The sequence below is a fragment of the Dermochelys coriacea genome, chromosome 10, assembly GCF_009764565.3.
Source record: "Dermochelys coriacea isolate rDerCor1 chromosome 10, rDerCor1.pri.v4, whole genome shotgun sequence".
NCBI lineage: Eukaryota > Metazoa > Chordata > Testudines > Dermochelyidae > Dermochelys > Dermochelys coriacea.
This window is the reverse complement of record NC_050077.1, coordinates 5947202-5966469: the sequence shown is the minus strand read 5'-3', so window position 1 is coordinate 5966469 and position 19268 is coordinate 5947202. Positions and strand designations below refer to the sequence as shown.

The 19268-nt window shown below is 42.0% G+C and overlaps 1 protein-coding gene across 1 annotated transcript; it reads left to right on the top strand.

The window, feature by feature from the left end:
• Positions 1-1252: 1252 nt before the first annotated feature.
• TEKT4 (tektin 4) lies at positions 1253-19266 on the top strand. Its single transcript, XM_038419748.2, has 6 exons — positions 1253-1955; positions 10854-10924; positions 13456-13599; positions 14428-14650; positions 16721-16875; positions 18905-19266. The coding sequence occupies exons 1-6, from the start codon at positions 1422-1424 to the stop codon at positions 19119-19121; spliced, it is 1344 nt and encodes a 447-aa protein (XP_038275676.1). The 5' UTR covers positions 1253-1421; the 3' UTR covers positions 19122-19266.
• The last annotated feature ends 2 nt before the right edge of the window (positions 19267-19268 follow it).

Here is a 19268-nt window from a genome sequence, read left to right as displayed (position 1 = left end):
AATACCCAGATATTAAAATTTAATTTTAAGTTTTATGCTACTATAATTCTCAAAATGAAAATTAAACAGGTGCTACAGCAGTAGACATAATTCACAAGCGCTTGATTGGTAAAGGGTGTTGGGTTCTGGGGATGGTCTTTTTATTTTTAAAGCAGATCAGTGAGAAATCAAACCTTGGGCTTTGTAGAAGGTTATCCAACATTATACCATAGCTATGTTCATGTAAGCATAAGCGTGTAACGAGCTGGGTAGTGTGTTTCTACACTGCTGCATTCTACTGGATGGAATCAAAACTGCTCCACTCTGGGCTGGTCTACACTAGAAAGTTACATCGACCTAAATTCACACCTCTGAGAGACACAGGCTGATGGAAGAATTATTCTGTTGACCTAGCTACTGCCTCTTGGAGAGGTGGATTTACTAGAGCGATTTACTTCTGTCACTGTAGTAGGCGTCTACACTAGAGTGGCACAGCAGTAGTGTTTCTAGCGTGGACACGGCCTATGTCTCCCGGGCTTTGCACTGCCCGCAGCTCACGGCAGTAGTCTGTTCTTTCACCAAGAAGTTCCAAGCGTTTCAGTACAGGGTCAACCATGAAACGCAGCGTCGCAGCGGGTCTCCGAAAGCTCTGCGGGATGCATCTGCTTCCAGGAACCAAACAAAGAGATGGCCGCGGTTGATGGGACAGGTTTCAGAGTAGCAGCCGTGTTAGTCTGTATTCGCAAAAAGAAAAGGAGTACTTGTGGCACCTTAGAGACTAACAAATTTATTAGAGCATAAGCTTTCGTGAGCTACAGCTCACTTCATCGGATGCATTTAGTAACCAGGGGGCAGCCAATGCTGCAGCTGGACAACGTCTTGTCGCCCACGGTGAGGGCATGGATGACCTCAGGTGAGGTCACAGAGTAAATGCTACAGGGCCCAGGCCCTGTGTGACTCTGGGGAGGGGGAGAGAGCCCCTTCCAAAGGCTCCTGCGCCCCCTTGCCAGCCCTTCCACACAAAGCAAGGGCACACTCTGCTCCCCCTAAACCAGGTACTCTGGCCCTTTAAGAGTAGGAGTACAGTCCCCCTCCCACTCTCATGGAACGTTCCCTCAGGCGCGGCAACGCCATTGGTTGGCACCGTCACTCCAGGCAACGGCGGGTCGGGGACGCTCACCGACGCCCGGCTCGAGCTTCCCTACAGCGTAGAACGTTGCCCAGGCGCATCTGCTCTCCCATTGGCTGCCACCGTCGCCCGGGCAACGTCCCTGTCTCGGGTTTCCCTGCCGGAGGTTCACCCGCTCCCTCATTGGCTGGCCGCCGTCGCCGGGGCAACGGGAGGACGCTGAGCGCGGCGCCGTTCGAAGGCCCCGCAGCGAGCCGCGGCCTTTCCTGATCGCGGTGCCCGGCGCCGGGCCGCGGAGCGGCGGGAAGCGAGCATGGCTCGGAGCGGGGTGCTGCTGACCAGGGAGCCGGCGCCGCAGGCGGTGCCGGTGTCCGAGCTGCCCAGGCAGGTGTACGAGGCGGCGCCGAAGCCGGGGCCGGACTCCTCGTGCGGCCTGGCCACGGCCGGCTTCCGCACCGCCAAGTACCTGGCCGAGGAGTGGCACCAGCACAACTACGCCCGGTACCACCAGGCCTTCGCCGACCGCGACGGCTCCGAGCGCTGCCGCCACGCGTCCCAGAGCCTGGCCGCCTACGCCGCCGCCCTGGCCCAGCGCACCCAGGAGGACTCCACCGCCAAGCTGGGCCAGCGCCTCCAGGACACGCACTTCTGGAAGGCCGAGCTCCAGAGGGAGATCGGGGACCTGACCCCCGAGACCGACCTGCTGGCGGCCCAGAAAGTGCGGCTGGAGCGGGCGCTGGACGCCACCGAGGTGCCCTACACCATCGCCACCGACAACCTGCAGTGCCGCGAGAGGAGGCAGCCGGCGGACCTGGTTCGGGACCAGGTGGAGACGGAGCTGCTGAAGGTGAGTGGGGCTGGGGCCTGTCCTGAGGCCCTGCCACGGCCCCCCTCATCTCTACAATGCCCAGGGGCAGCAATGATGGGCAGCGCTGCAATACCCTAAGAGAGACAGGCTGTGGAGGTCACCGCCCATGGAGACCTGTCCCAGCAGAACATAGGCCTGGCTCTGCTTCCTGGCCTTGTGGCCGGTTGTGTTCCGAATGGTTTGGTTCTCACTGCTTGGGCAGGACCAGGGGAGACTAAAGGTCCTTGCCTGCTGCCTCTCCCCCTTGGTCCTGGCCTTGATATTGCATCTGGCCCTTGTTGCTGCCAGCTCCACCTGGCAGCAGGGTGACACAAGCAAGATCAGAATGGAGGCCTCTGAGATCGACATGGAACATCACATGCTGGCACAAGACATCCATGGGCTGCACCTCCATATAAAATATAAGGTGCCAGTTAAGTGTCACCCTAGATTCTTGTCTACTTGCCAGTTGCAGCCCTTGGGTGGGCAAAGTCCAGCCATCCTTCTCATAACTGTCTTCCTGGACATGGGATTGTTTTTGTCCTGCTGAGGGAAAGAAAGGGAGAGGTGGTGTTTCAACACAAAGCAGGATCTTTATCATACTGCAAGATTGATACAATGTTGAGATTACAAGGTAGATGGGTGACAACTGTGTGGGGTGACAGCGTAAGCAGGCAGAGGGCATATACAGATGATACTTTTCTGACAAACTTAGTTTAGCAAACATGAAATAAACTAACATATTTATTTGAGCATAAGCTTTCGTGAGCTACAGCTCACTTCATCCGATGAATAAATTAGTTAGTCTCTAAGGTGCCACAAGTACTCCTTTTCTTTTTGCGGACACAGACTAATACTGATACTAAACTGGGAAGAGTGGTAGATACGCTGGAGGGGAGGGATAGGATACAGAAGGACCTAGACAAATTGGAGGATTGGGCCAAAAGAAATCTAATGAGGTTCAATAAGGATAAATGCAGGGTCCTGCACTTAGGATGGAAGAACCCAATGCACCGCTACAGACTAGGGACCGAATGGCTCGGCAGCAGTTCTGCGGAAAAGGACCTAGGGGTGACAGTGGACGAGAAGCTGGATATGAGTCAGCAGTGTGCCCTTGTTGCCAAGAAGGCCAATGGCATTTTGGGATGTATAAGTAGGGGCATAGCGAGCAGATCGAGGGACGTGATCGTTCCCCTCTATTCGACACTGGTGAGGCCTCATCTGGAGTACTGTGTCCAGTTTTGGGCCCCACACTACAGGAAGGATGTGGATAAATTGGAAAGAGTACAACGAAGGGCAACGAAAATGATTAGGGGTCTAGAGCACATGACTTATGAGGAGAGGCTGAGGGAACTGGGATTGTTTAGTCTGGAGAAGAGAAGAATGAGGGGGGATTTGATAGCTGCTTTCAACTACCTGAAAGGGGGTTTCAAAGAGGATGGCTCTAGACTGTTCTCAATGGTAGCAGATGACAGAACGAGGAGTAATGGTCTCAAGTTGCAATGGGGGAGGTTTAGATTGGATATTAGGAAAAACTTTTTCACTAAGAGGGTGGTGAAACACTGGAATGCGTTACCTAGGGAGGTGGTAGAATCTCCTTCCTTAGAGGTTTTTAAGGTCAGGCTTGACAAAGCCCTAGCTGGGATGATTTAACTGGGACTTGGTCCTGCTTTGAGCAGGGGGTTGGACTAGATGACCTTCTGGGGTCCCTTCCAACCCTGATATTCTATGATTCTATGATTCTATGATTCTATGAAACATGAAATAAATAAATAGAGTGAGCTGTAGCTCACGAAAGCTTATGCTCTAATAAATTTGTTAGTCTCTAAGGTGCCACAAGTACTCCTTTTCTTTTTGCGAATACAGACTAACACGGCTGCTACTCTGAAACATGAAATAAACTGTTTCGGAACAAGTTCCCCGAAGAGAGCCTCCTGCCTCCAGCAGAAACTTTAGCATCTACTTTGGAGATGCTGGGATTTTCAATGCGATATTGTGTTCAAAATGCGCTGGGTCAAACTCTGCTCTCATAGCTGTACAATTCCATGAATGTAATTATGGTTGCACAGGTATAACTGAGGACAGATTCTGGACCCATTTTGCATTCTGGAATGCTCCTTATTCTTGCATCTAAGAAATCAGTTAATACCTACTTGTTTGTAATCTCCAATATATTTTGAAGGTTCCAAAATTGATTCAGGATGAGTTATTGATCAGATTAAATGTTAATATTAGTACTTAGAAAAAAACAGAGCCGGACTTCATAGTGGATGGGAAGCAATTAGGATATTATAGGAATTCTTTCATTGGGATCATGCAGATGTTGTAACCAGTGTTCATGGGAATATTCTAGTTGATAGGAAAAATATGAGATTACTATTAGATAGCATAAAGGATAATGTAGTGACCTGTCCTTCTGTTGCATAAACATTAACATGATTATACCCAGATTATCAAGCAGAAATTCTCTTAACAGGCTCTTGACGCTTTATGGAGAACTTTGTCAAACATACATTTACAAAAATATTCATCTGGCATAGCTTATTTCCTGTATTTCTCACCAGTTACTCACTGTTATGAAGGATACTTAGATCATTTCTAAGGAGCCCATCTGCTTCTGCTGCTAGTTCTTCACTTTAAATCGTAATTCTGTTTCTGACAACAAAGCATCAACAGCCAACTGGAGATGTCATAAAGAAAGAATGATGTGATTTCAGATGAGGCATAACCACCAGAAGCAGATGAACTCTTGAGAAGCTAAGATTCTGTTACCATGCCAATGACCTTTGCAATGAGGAATAAGGGAAAGGAATGAATAATATGAGAACAACAACAACAGTGCAAGAGTTAACTGAAATACATGAATTTTGCTGCAGAGATGTTTGCAAATAGAATGATTTGAAGTGAATTCTTTGTGACTTTGCCAGCTCTTTAAGACCTGGTTATGCTAAATGCCCCACTCTCATTCCAGGAAATCAATCTGTAGTATGTCTTGCTCTTTCCAATCGTAGAATAGTAATACTTGTCACTCGGCCATGAATTCTGACTGCTCATTGCTCAGATTTCAAAGTTAATGGTTTGATTTGCTGGTGGGTTTATTTCCATTTGCATATTGATTTGGAGGAGTTACGCAGTTTTATTAAAAATTTGTTCCAAATTCTGTTCACCTGTCCAACCGCCTTCTACACTAACCCCTCCCTCAAGTAATGGAGGATCAGAGCTGCTCATTCTAGGTTTGTCTTTTCCTCCTTTGGAACTGGGAAGGGGACAATGGGCCATATGTTCCTCTCCCAAGTGAAAACTCAAAGGTAGGGAAACAACGTTCCAAAGACACTACCTGGTTAGCTGTATGTGGAGAGTCTGACATACCTTCCCTTGGGCAGAGGTTTTTTGATCACATGGGAAAATTGAATTCCAGGGTGTCTGTGCAATCAATTCAGTCCCTTTTTACTGATTTCATGCCCCCGTCCCTACTAGTAGACTTGGCACACTCCAACCTTATTTCCGTTGGTACAATACCCCCAATGTGGCAGTGCACTAATCTCCATAGAATCATAGAATTGTTCGGTTGGAAGGGACCACATGAGGCCATGCTGAGGCAGGAAGGTCTGTTTAGTCCGCTTCAACAGGTGTTTGTCTAACCTGTTCCAGTGCTTAAATCCTTAGAGTTAAAAAGGTTTTCCTAATATCTAACTAAATCTCCCTTGTTGCAAACTAAGCTGATTACTTCTTCTCCTACCAAGAGAGATTACTTCTTCTCCTACCTTGGCAAGGAGCCCCATTCATTCCCCCTGGGAAATCTGTTATTTGTGGGGATGGGTGTATCAAGTAGAGTGGTTACTCCCTGGCCCCCCAAATCCACACAGCTGTAGCTATGTTGGGGAGGTGGAAACAGGCAGAGCAGGTTACTGCTCCCCTTTCCTGTCATTTTGGGGCCTTTTCACTAATATGTGGGATCCTTTGCTCTCCTCTGCTCTGCAGTGGAAAGCATTTCTCAGTTCTTGAAGGTCAGATCCTGTATCATGAGAGTTCCTGAAAGATAGGCACCTTCTCAGCAGCGCTTGGACACATGGAAGTTAGGAGCCTAAATACCTTTGATGATCTGGGCAATGGTGTTTATAAAGACAGCACCAACAGACACGCAAGCTGAGGAAACCCTTTGCATGGAAGGGTAATTTCCTTTTCCTTCCAGCAGAAGTCACTTTAGCAGATGACCACAGTAAGAAACCAAGGGTAGCTAGAGGGAAGATTTACTGCTACTTTTTGTCATATAGAGGGTTTCAGCCTCTCTCTCCTAGAGGTATTAGAGGGAGGAGTCATATTGAGAACACATAGGGTGATATGTAATACTGCCTGTTTCACTACTACCATAATGAGGGATGAATATGTTTCAGTGAAAGCTCTTCAGGTGAGTAATATAAATCAGATGTGTAGTACTTAGGTGACTTTTACTTAGAAAAGAGTGAATCAGCTTAGATGACGTATTGAAGTGAGGTATTTTAAGGGCAGTTCCGGTTAGGAAAGGAAGGTTGGAGGAAGGAGCAGAATGGTCTTTCATGATGAATAAAGATGATAAATCCATGTAAGTTACATCATTTTTCTTTCTTTCAACATCAGACTTCTGCACGTGAAATATCTGAACTCAAGAAAAGATAAACATGCATCTAACTCTGAATGATATATTTGACTATCATAACACATCTCATCATCTACTCTGCGTCATTGTAATGCCAGATTAATAACTTTGTGTGCCTGCATCTAATATGTTATTATAAGCATTAGCATGGGCTTGTCATATGGTGGTATAAATCATGTGTCAGCTATGTATATTTTGCATGTCAAATGGTATTTCTACACATGCAGTCTCCAGATTGATTAATTTAGGGCCAAATACCACCCTGGTTTAAACAGAAAACTCTCCTTATACCACCCTGGCTTAAGAAACTCACAAACATTTGCTTTTAAAATTCCCGTTATTTTCTCCAAGTGATATGAATGAGATGCCCAAAATTATGCATTGTGATGGATTTATCACTAGATTCATTCTACTTAGGAAAGCACCATCTATAGCACCATAAAACTAAAACCTGTAATAAAATAAATTACCTACTAAATTTTAAACTGTAAAATGTTCATTTTGGTTTAAATTGACAATCATTTTATGATGGCCATGAAGATTATTATTCTTAACTATGGAAAAGAAAACTGAAAATTAAATGAGATCCCTTTAGATTCCATGACATTTCATTTTAATAGATGAGATGACCAGATATACATGAGAACATAAAAGACTGGAATGAGAATATATCATCCATCAAGTCCGATACTTACAACTCTGAGAAATACAAATCTACATTAATGTCATCCTCTGAACTACAAAAGTGTTGCTAGTGACTAAAATCCTTTAATATTCCCTTCCTCTCACAATATATACACACTCTAAATAAAGGTAATATAGACTCATAGGGATGTCAGGCTGGAAGGGTTCTTGAGAGGACATCAATTCCAGCCCCCTCTGCTCAGGCTGGACCAAGTAAACCTAGACCATCCCTGACATGCGTTTGGAGATTTTTAAGAACCGGTTGGACAATGATGAGATTCCACAACCTTGAAAGCCTATTCCACAGCTTAACTACCCTTATAGTTATAACAACCCTTAACATATTTGTTATCAAGTCCTCCCTCAATCTACTTTTCGCCAGACTAAACATGTCCAGTTTTTTTTAATCTGTGCTCATAGATCAGGTTTGCTAAATCACGTTTCATTTTTGTTGCTCTCCTCTGGACTATCTCCAATTTGTCCACGTCTTTCCTAAATTGTGGTGCCTATAATTGGGCACAGTACTCCAGGTGACGCCTCACCAGTGTCAAGTAGAGTGGGACAATTACCTCCTGGGTCTTACGTATGACACTCCTGTTAATACATCCCCAAAGATATTAGCCTTTTTCATAACTGCATCATACTGTTGACTCATATTCAATTTGTAATCCTCTGTAACCCCAGGATCCTTTCCAGCAGTATGACCACCTAGCCAGTTTTGTAGCTGTGCATTTGATTTTTCCTTCCTCATATAAATTCTATAAATATATTCTATCACTTGTTAAACCACAAACCTCTCCCCATGGGGAGTCACAGAGTGATGGCAGGATTTGGTCCTAATTAGCTGTGCTTCCAGACTCTGACTCCCTTTATCATGGATGCCCATGGAAGCAGTGAAATTTCAAACAGCATCAGACTGTATTCCCCTGCAGGCCTGGGGAGCCAACTCCTCTGCCCTGTCCCAGCTAGCCCCCTCCAAATCTGCAGCCTTGAACTCTGTGGAGCCACATGGAGGCACTTCTGCAGGTTTGGGGTTGGGGAAAGAGGGCCATGCTGCAGAGGCAAAACTTCCCCTTTTTTTAAGCACAACTAGGGTTGCCAACTTTCGAATCACACAAAACCGAACACCTGTAGCCCCACCCCTTCCCTGAGACCCTGCCCCTTCTCACTATATTCCCCCTCCCTCGGTGGCTCGCTCTCCCCCACCCTCACTCATTTTCACTGGGCTGGGGCAGGAGGTTGGGGTGTGGGAAGGGGTGAGGGCTCTAACTGGGGGTGCGGGCTCCCGGGGATGCGGGCTCCCTAACCCTATCCCTAATCCTAACTGGACACCTGGTCACTCTAAGCACCACACCAGCTCCATTTCCTATACATATATGAAGGGGAGCATTTTGTATTGGTGAGCATGAATCATACATAGCTCAATCATACTCATCCCTCTGTCTCTTATGTGGTAAGATGTCTTCAGTTCTGAGCCTGTGAAGATTTACACAAGTGCGCAACTTTAGGCAAAACTCCCACTGAACTTTGCCTGAGTAATAATGTAGAATAATGTAGAAATTTGGGGACCTGTAGGTGTCTTTTGCTAGTTTGAACATACTTGACGTTTATTTGCACACACTGTTTCAGGGTAAGAGGGAAGCTCATCTACGTTAAGGTTTGGAGTTAAATCAGGAATCCTAAACCTTCCCAAAGAGCTAAAAGGCATGGTTACTGAAGTGGTTTCTGGCTGTATGTTTCATAAGGTTGCTCTGCCAGTTTATGCAGCTTAAGAATTAGCATGGAGTTTATTTTAAATGTCATGAAAAATCATATGGCAGTTCAGCATGCAGAAGTGGTTGTTATTTAAACGTGTGTGTCTGGAGCACATTAGGTTTATCTACTTCCCACTAGCATTATGGCTGCCATTGATTATGGCTATTGCTTCTGCATTTCTTAAGTATTCTATTTAAGTGTACATTTCCTCCTGCAGAAATGCAGTTACTTTTATTGTAGGTCATTCAACAAGAGTCTCCTTTATTTTAGTACCGCATCTCTTTTGCCATGTAAGAGACCTATTAATTGGTAATGGAAGGCTTTTCATATTCAAAGCTGTGCAATTAAATTGCACATTGATCATAGGTAATACTATTGCCTCTTTATTTAAACTGAGGATACACCATACAACATGAAATCAATTATCTTTAATGGCATTTCAAATATCGGATCTTGCTAAATATTTTAAAATATTTGTAACAAAATGGGGCTGTCTAACAATTCAACCCTCGTAACATTTCCTTCCTTGGTATTCCTGATTGCAAGGGCAGTTTATTAAAGAGACACTGTCAACTTTTTTTACTAGGTTTCATTTTAACTGTGCATCTCAGAATCTTAAAAATGCCATTTTCACCCTGATCAGACTTGTCCTTTTTCTGTTTAAAATAAATTGTTCTTTATTATTTTCCTCCTTTGTTTCTTATGGAGAATAAGCAGATGTGTCAGTGGCTTGTATACATCCTTATTTGTCTACAACATTGTAATATAATCAACTGGTGCAAGCACAGTTCTAAGAATAGTGTTTGATAGTAAATATGTTCTCTCTCTGCTGGCCAGATGACTGTCATTGGAGTAAAATAGCAACATTAATGAGGAGTTTTTTTATGCTCTGTAGCTCTTTTTAATGTCTAGGCCACAAATAATAAGTGGAGGAAATAAGGTTGGAAATGTGGTGTCCTTTATTGGACCAGCTAACTAATAACAGTGCACAAGCTTCCAGGTCAGAAAGGTCATTTCATTAAGAATTGGTAGTTCAGGAACAAAGCAAACTTCTTACAATCTAAGATGCTTCCTTGTTCAGTAAAGGATATTTTAAAATACAGACTTTTACTTTCCCTATCCAAATAAATTTAATGATGAAATTAGCATGATACATCAGTTCAACCTGGGGCTTTAGACATCTGTCCCATTATCAAGGAGGTGGGTCAACTCTTTGGGACATAAACTAATCACCTGCTGGCTTTAGGAGACAGTTGTTTCTCCATCTACAACATTGTTGAACTGACTAGATGCATTATGAGATTTTTCCATATTCCTTGGTGTTGTCCATTACCAGATGCAGGATTCTGGACTAAGTTGGTCTGATCCGATATGACAAAGCTTTGAAATTCAATAGACTATTTTTCAGTGGGTGTCTTAAAACCATTTAAACATACAATAATTTTGTAAAAGGTCTAGCACCAACATCTATATATCAACCTATACCATTGCAAATCTTGTCTTAAATATGATAAAACATATTCCTTCCTCTTAATATACATGCAGTATTAAAACAACAAATTCTAAAGAACGGAAATACTTTAAGCATTAGTTACAAACCTGTAATTTATTGAGTGAATTCAATGTTGATTGATCTACCTTATATTTGAATCATATCTAACTCCTCGGAAGATCTTGACAAAGTCTTTACAATAATGAAAAATAGTGTCACAAAGAGAATGGATAATTAGTGGACAATTTAACAATGCACCAGTAGTGTTTGAAAGCAAAGGTCTCTGAAAATGGGATGTACTGAATATCAAAATTTTTATATTTTTATCTAGGAAGTTGAACTTATCAGAAATGTACAAGAACTTCTGAAGAGAACTTTGATGCAAGCTGTTAACCAGATGCAGTAAGATGCTTTTTACTGTTCCCAAGTACTTAATGATTTATAGGACCAAATTCATTCCTGGCCTCTATGGACACAACAGTCAGTAGGTGAAATTCACAAGGCCTATGCACTACCTACCATTCTATTTAAGCCCTCAAAATAGATACAATTATGTATATGGAAAGGCAGCATTGTAAGCAAGCCAGGTGATGTAAGAGAAGTGCCATGTCTTTTTGTAACAATAGTTTCCATTATTCTATAACATTAGGTCAGATTTTTCATCTTGCTTTCAAATATATCTGTCTAGTTCTGTGATGGCTCAAAATTGCATTTAAGTAGAAGTTCAGTAAAAACATTTTATTCTGTTGAAGTCACTGCTCTATTGCACTGGGACTAGTACAGCTATTTTAAAATCTCTTTTTAAACAATTTGTTAGAAAAAAGTACCCTTGTGCCCCCTGTTGCCATCAGATGTCAGTATGAATTAAGGAAGTGAAAAAACCTGACAGTATCTTTGCTAATATGGAAGTCTGTTTGCTCTTGAAAAGTAGTGTTTACATTTATGTTACAATATACGTGTCTGAAGATAAGATGTTTACTAAATTCTAAGGTATTTCAAGGTGAGGCAATTAATAGTACACATTACATTTCAAAATCTTTTATTCTTATCAGCCAGCATTTGTCTTATTTTCTTAGATATAAAGCAGAATATTATTTTAATAAAGAACGCTTATAAAAAGTGGAATCACACAACAATTGCAAATAGTTTAATTACCTCTGTGATGGGTTACCCCACACTCTGGGGTGCCACCTGATGTACTGGGATACCACTGAGCCCTCCTATTCCGTCAGCCTGGGCTCCCTTACTCTGGCCTGCTGAGCCAGGCCCTCAAGCCTCCTCCAACACACACACAGGTAGGGACACACCCAGCTGCAGAATGACATGGACACTGAAATCAGCTCTGCATGGGAAGACTCAACTAGGGAATTGCCCAGCACTCAAGTGCATACCCCCGCTGGGGTGCAAACCCAAAATTGTTTTGTCTTTTATGCACAGAGAACTATACAGTGTAAGCTTATTGAAATTCGCCTCCTCCCTCAATGTGGCGGAAGATATGCATAGCTCCCCCCCCAGCCCTGTTATGAATTCCACAAACTGTTCCCCCCCCTGCTGCTAGTGATGGCTTATCTTAAGTGATCACTCTCCTTACAGTGTGTATGATAAACCCACTGTTTCATGTTCTCTGTGTGTGTGTATATAAATCTCTCCTCTGTTTTTTCTACCAAATGCATCCGATGAAGTGAGCTGTAGCTCACGAAAGCTTATGCTCTAGTAAATTTGTTGGTCTCTAAGGTGCCACAAGTACTCCTTTTCTTTTTGCGAATACAGACTAACACGGCTGCTACTCTGAAACCTGGAAAAATATTGGTATTCTATGTTGGAGTCCAGTACCAGGTGACATGACCACATGACCCTGCAGTGTCAAAGCAGCCATGAGGCAAAGGTTATTTGTAGCATCCCAGGAAGCTTCTCCGGAAGGTGGGAGATTAGCATTTTCAAAGACCTATTGTTCTCCCTAATGGTTCACTGACTTGTCCCCAGCTAACCAGCCAGGCTGATTGCATTTTGTCTGGTGGGCATTCCCCAGGGGCAAACACTTTTGTAGTTAAGATGTATAGTCAATATTCCTAAATTTAGATACAAAAATGATACATGCATGCAAATAGGATAATCATATTCAGTAAATCATAACCTTTCCAGTGATATCTCACATGCCTTATCTTGCACAAAACATATTATAGTTACGCTATAATCATATTATAACAATATTTCTATGAAGAATATGGGCTGTTGCGTCGCAACCTCCGTCAAAGCACAATACAGGATCTATTGAGTTCAGACTTTACTTTGTATTAGTAATTGTTTTAAGATCATCTTGGTGTAGTATTACATAGGTTAACATTTGTAGACTTTTTGATTCCTTAGTTCATACTGACATCTGGTGGTAACAGGCGAGAGAAAAATGGTACATTTTATAACTAACTGTTGCTAAAGATCTTTAAATTGTGGTAGGCAGGAGAGATTTAATTTAGAATAAAGCAACAGCTTTAATTTTTAATGCCATTATACTGTGTTTTCTGAGGATCAAATCATGCTGTCTCCTTGATAAAAACTTGGGGTGAGTGGGAAAGAGGACTAAGAGAACCACGTAGGTCACATTATGGAGTTCTCATATGGGCCCCCTTTCTACCAGGATTACTCTGTGAAACCCCCGGTCCAGCTCCGCACCTCACCATCAGACCTCCAGCTGTTGCAGTTAGTACAGAGGAGAGTTGGGGCGGAAGGGTGGAAGTGAGTAGTAGGGTGCTGCTGTGCAAAGTTGGGGAAATAGATTTTGGGCTGGAATTTTCAAAGGATCTGAGGAGGGTTAGCTACCCAGCTTTCTTTGAAAGTCCTAGGCTCTGTCCTCTGGACTCATACATTTTCATGATATTTTTGCAAGGTCGTATTATTTTTCCAGCACTGATTTGTGGTAAACTTCACCTTTTTAGATTAAATCGAGATCACAAGCAGATTTGTGAAATGGATTGGTCTGATAAGGTGGAAACGTATAACATTGATGACAAATGTGGAAGATACAATAATCAGAGCACCAACATCCAGTTCCATCCCAGCTCGTCAAAGTTTGAGGAAAGGTGAGGACTACTTGTTATTAACCTATACAAGGAAAGCCATTGAGATGTAAAGGATTCTCTGTATCAGCTAAAACCACACCATTTCTGTATATAAGTTTATTTTATACCAAACAAATACATATTATGTTTGCAAAAAATATCAATTCTTAGCAATAATTTGTTATAAACATTTGGGCGGGGTGTCATTCAAAACCCATTGAAGTCAATGCAAAGGCACGATTAGATTGAATTACAGAAGGCCCTGGGTTAGTTGTTGAAAGAAAAGTTATATAGAACAGAATTTTATTGCTTAACTATTATAAATGTCACTTTTTTCCCTCCAATCACTATTCCTGCAATGTAGTTTACAGAATGTTATATAGTTCCTTCTGATGCTCAACAGATGGCAAGGTATTACCACAGAATCATATTTCAATCTGCTTTGTAGATAAAGTAGACATGGGTTGTAAAGCTTAATTGGCTAGAAATCCTAGGGCTTATGTACCGCTGTCTTAACAATGTTTGCCACTCTCAGTATAGTTAAGATGTATGAGTGATTCTTATTTTTTGTTTTGCCTTTATTCTATTTGCTAAAGGTGATAGAACTTCTGATGGTTCTATTTAGTGTATCTCTCCCTGCTTCAGAAGTAAGAGGATAGGTGAGAGTACTCCCACCTGCTGTTCCCCCATGTTTTATTTATAATAATACTAAAGAGTGCATGCCATAGCAGGAAAGTTTATGGGATGATAAAACCCAAGGAAATGGAACAGTTCTGCTTTGACTTTTCTTTTCCATTGCAACTTGAACAAAGTTCTTCATGAGAGTGATTCCTGCCCTATCCCTTACAGTGCCTCAACGCCTGAAACCTGGGCAAAATTCAGCCATGACAACATCTATAGGGCAGAGCGAGAGCGACTGGCTTCCATCAACCTCCGTTTATTGATTGACAATATCCTTCATGACACAGCTGAGGATCTGCATTTGCAGTGCGCTGCCGTCGATGAGGCTTTTGCTAAATGCTGCGAAGAGATGGAAGATGCAAAACACAAACTGGAACATCATTTGAAAAAAGTAAGGGTGCCCCTGAGTTTATTGGCTAAGCTGCTTCCACTAGTTTTCACACATATTGAGATCATCACAGTAGAATGATTAAGAAAGAAGAGTTGCTTAGTCCATTTAGAGTATAGAATGGTATTTTGTGTCAGTTTAGTATCTGATAGGGTTTCCAGTTGTGACCCCGATTCAGCAGAACATCTAAGCACGTGCTTATATTTAAGTGTGCTTAAGTTCCCTTATTGTCACTGCATCACTAAATCACGGTGGACTTAAAATGCATGCTCAAAGTTAAGCACATGCTTAAGTGCTTTGCTGAATCAGGGCCTAACTCCTGCCCTGGCAAGGAGATGAACTTTATGATCTAATAGGTGTTTCCCACCTGTCTATCTGTAAAGTACCAGGTCAATATTCATCTCAGGTGTAGCCCCACTGAAGTCAGTGGAATTAACCCGGGTTGAATTTTTCCCACTGTATCCATGTGTGAAGAGTACACATTGTGTATCTTGCTGTACATGCAAGACATATACACATACAACATAGACTCCTATTTAAAAGCTATTAATAGGGTGAGATGTTTCAAGATGTTGTTGGAGATAAAGTAAAAAGCTTTGGATCCCATTGAAGGGCAGCTCTGAGCTAGCAGAAGACAGGTGGGGGCAGGGATAGAGAAATGGTAACATTTTTATGAACACGTCACTCCTAAACAGAAGCATCCACAGTAGTGTGCGTTATGATGCCTTTTCCATAACTTATCTAATAAACTAGTCAGAGCATTTTTACTGTGACTGTACCTCTTCAAGGGAAGATTATAGTAGTCAGTATCATATACATCACTGCCAGTAACCACTAGTTCAGTGGTTTCCAAACTTGTTCTGCCGCTTGTGCAGAGAAAGCCACTGGCGGGCCGGGCCGGTTTGTTTACCTGCCGCGTCTGCAGATTCGGCCAATTGCAGCTCCCAGTGGCCACGGTTCGCTGCTCCAGTCCAATGGGAGTTGCTGGAAGCAGCGGCCAGTACGTCCCTCAGCCCGCGTTGCTTCCAGCAGCTCCCATTGGCCTGAAACAGCGAACCGCAGCCAGTGGGAGCCGCGATCGGCCGAACCTGCGGACGCAGCAGGTAAACAAACTGGCCCAGCCCGCCAGGGGCTTTCCCTGCACAAACGGCAGAACAAGTTTGGGAATCACTGCACTAGTTGCTTCCCAAGATTATTTTTATTATTATACTCTTAAAAAGCGAGCATTTAGCATGGTACACTATGCATTCTAAATGTATAACCTACTGTGTGTAAGGACAATACCATTGGTATGGTACTTGTTTTTTAAGGGCATCCACTGTAATACTACTGAAGTTCTATGGGCATTAATGTCAATTTCCATTTTGTTTTTTCTCCGTAAAGTCCAAAGGTGCAACAAACTGATGTTCAGCAACTCATGACTGAATGATTCTGTGAAAATGTGTAATACCTTGTAAAAAAAAAATAAGAAATACAGATTCATGGGCCTTGATTCTACTCATTTTCACTGATTTAATTCTGGAGTAACTCCATCAAAGTCAGTGGAGTTCACTGGTTTTAAAGTAGATAAAGTGAGAAATACTGATTCTTTTCATAGTGATTTCAGCTTCACTAATGCCAAAATCTGTGAACATAAGCATAGGTAATCTTTCTGATCTAATTTAAAATAGCCTGTCACTTTTTGAGTAATTTACATTAATTGCAGTGCCAGAAATGATTCACTGAGATGGATTGTGCTATGAACAGGTTCTGTTGAGAATACAAATAGACTGTAGTATTTAATCAGCTGCAAAAATTCTTCAGCTTCTCTTTAAAATGGACATCAGACTTTTCACTCTGCTCAGTGTAGGAATAGAGATAAGGAGACAAAAGAGCTTTATAGGGCCTTTGCACCTCCCATATTCTGGCATCAACGGGCTACCTAGCAGGAGCAAAACTACTGTTGATTCCTTGGGAGCATGAAGAGGCCCCATCATTTAATGTCTGTAAAGTGCTATACACACTAATAATACCATATAAGTTAAATTTATTGTCTTAAACTTGTCTTTTTTCATGGATATTCTCTTCAAACAGACTCTTAAAGAGATTGGAGATCAAGAAAACAACATTGCTGCTCTCAAACAAGCTATTAAGGACAAAGAAGCTCCGCTGAAAGTGGCTCAGACAAGGCTGTATGACAGATCTTTTAGGCCCAACGTTGAGCTGTGCAGAGATCCAGCACAATTCAGGTATACACATTAAAGAGAGAGTCCTTAAAGACCCTGATTATATCAAAGACATTTTTAGAGAACTTCTGCCTGGCAGAGACATACAGTGGAAAAGAAATAAATGGTTTGCCCATTCACAATAAGGTGTTATTGTGAATGGGTGTATCATTGACTTCAATGGGTTGACATAGATTCAATGGAGTTTTACCCATTGATGCCAGTTCTGAAATATCAATTATCTAATCCCCAAGTTTAACAATGTCACTGCCACTGTTGTATGAAATATGTTGACATTTAGTTTTGTAGCATGTGACCTTCAGTTCTTAATTACTGGGCTTGATTCCAATACCTTTCACTGACGTGAACTGGGAGATATGCCATTGAAATCAGCATGAAGATCTGAATCAGGTCCAACATGTTTATAAATAGAGAATCCATAAACATATCTGTCCGCTTTCTTCTTTGAACAGTGGGGTTCTTTACTTAACCAACTGATCCAAAATAACCTGACAGGTTGTAGATAATTTGCAGACGGTACGCTCTTGGCAGAGGTTCATTGGGAGGTGGATTATGCGGTGAATCAATTACGCTTGAAGCACTGCGAATGTAAATGGGCTGTGCATTTCTAGAAGCTGAGAAAACTCATCAGCTCCTCCAAAGAACTAGCTGATGGCATTCGATTTTCAGTAATAATCCATTTAAAAACTGGAGGGCAATAAATCCTTTCAAATTAAAGGTCAGAATGTAATTTGTTACTCTTGATCTCATTATTGTGTTTGTAATTAATTCTTCCACATGTATTCTTTTTCCCCTGCCCTTAGGAAAATTTGTGATCAGCTTTCCCAGGTGGTTATAGCAAAAATATATACCATTCAAAGCCAATATGCTGCTTCTCTCCTCTGTATAGTGATTCGACCATTTTACGTAATTCAAATGCTTTATGTTATCTCAGGCATATTCATTTAGGCCCTGATTCAGCAAACCATCTCTATTCAAGTTTCAGAGTAGCAGCCGTGTTAGTCTGTATTTGCAAAAAGAAAAGGAGTACTTGTGGCACCTTAGAGACTAACAAATTTATTTGAGCATAATCTTTTGTGAGCTATAGCTCACTTCATCGGATGCATCCGATGAAGTGAGCTGTAGCTCACAAAAGCTTATGCTCAAATAAATTTGTTAGTCTCTAAGGTGCCACAAGTACTCCTTTTCTTTTTGCATCCCTATTCAAAGCTCTTAAACATGTGCCTTGCTTCTAATAGGATATAAGGGCATGCTTAAGTGCTTTGCTGAATAGGGATGTGTTTAATTGTTTTTCTGAAATGGGGCCTTATATTGTTTCACTTTACTCTCCCCCCAATACATACCCCTTATATAGCATCCCCTTTTCCCGTGAAATAAACATTTGGGGGGAACTTTCAATGAGAGTCATGCACCTAACTGCCTTTTATGGCTTTGAAAATCTTCTCTACGATTCATTCTAAAAAGAACCTAAGAAATGTGTTGTGATCTCACTTTCATCAATGTACATCTGGAGTAACACTATGGGCTTCAGTAGTTCCTCCAGTTGTACACCAGTGAACAGAGGTAAAAATTTGGGCTTACATGAACGTTCAGACAGTCAAAAATCTAAACCATATTTAGCCCTTCAGTTGTTAACATAGTATGCTTGCAGAATGGAATAGTATCTAGGACAACATATCATTCTTTCATGACTATTCCAAATGGGGAAAGGTTATCTTGGAGTTTGTTGAGCATATTTTTTACAATGTAAATTTTAGGAGACCTTTATGATTACAGTCGTTTTGAAATTAGTCCGAGCTTAATGTTTATTGGAAGAGACTTCATTCACAGCTCGGAGAGCAGCTTCATTTCATAATCCTTTACCCAAAGTCTATAGCACCCACCAGGCCCAGCTAGCCGTTGTACAGACTAACACCCAATTACTGGGCAGTTGAGTTTCAGAAGAACAAAGATGGCTAACCAGAGAACTATAACAGCTCACATGCCTTTGGAGCCTTCCTCTAATTTTGATTACTTATTTAATTCTATTCAGGTTGATCAGTGAAGTTGAAGAACTGACAGAGTCCATTGAGTCTCTGAAGCAGAAACTACTGGAGGCTGACCAGTCTCTGAGGAACCTGGAAGACACGCGAATGAGTCTAGAGAAGGAGATAGCTGTGAAATCAAACAGCATTTTTATTGATAGGCAGAAGTGCATGGCCCATCGCACGCGATACCCTGTTGTCCTTAAACTAGCAGGTTACCAGTAGCAATACTCTCTGTATTAATGATGTGAAGATTGGTAGAAAATCTTAACCGAAGATATTTAATTTTATAATAAGTGTGTAATATTATAGTCAATAAGAAACATAATTTGCTGTTAATTTCCTTTATTTAAATAAAAATGCATAAGCATA

What these genes read in the sequence shown, in the direction of transcription:
- TEKT4 (XM_038419748.2), top strand. Translation starts at nt 1,422, where the DNA reads ATGGCTCGGAGCGGGGTGCTGCTGACCAGGGAGCCGGCGCCGCAGGCG. An exon ending in TGGAGACGGAGCTGCTGAAG is followed by an intron (nt 1,956 to 10,853) that starts GTGAGTGGGGCT and finishes ATTTTTATCTAG; the next exon opens with GAAGTTGAACTTATCAGAAA. An exon ending in TGGAACATCATTTGAAAAAA is followed by an intron (nt 14,651 to 16,720) that starts GTAAGGGTGCCC and finishes CTCTTCAAACAG; the next exon opens with ACTCTTAAAGAGATTGGAGA.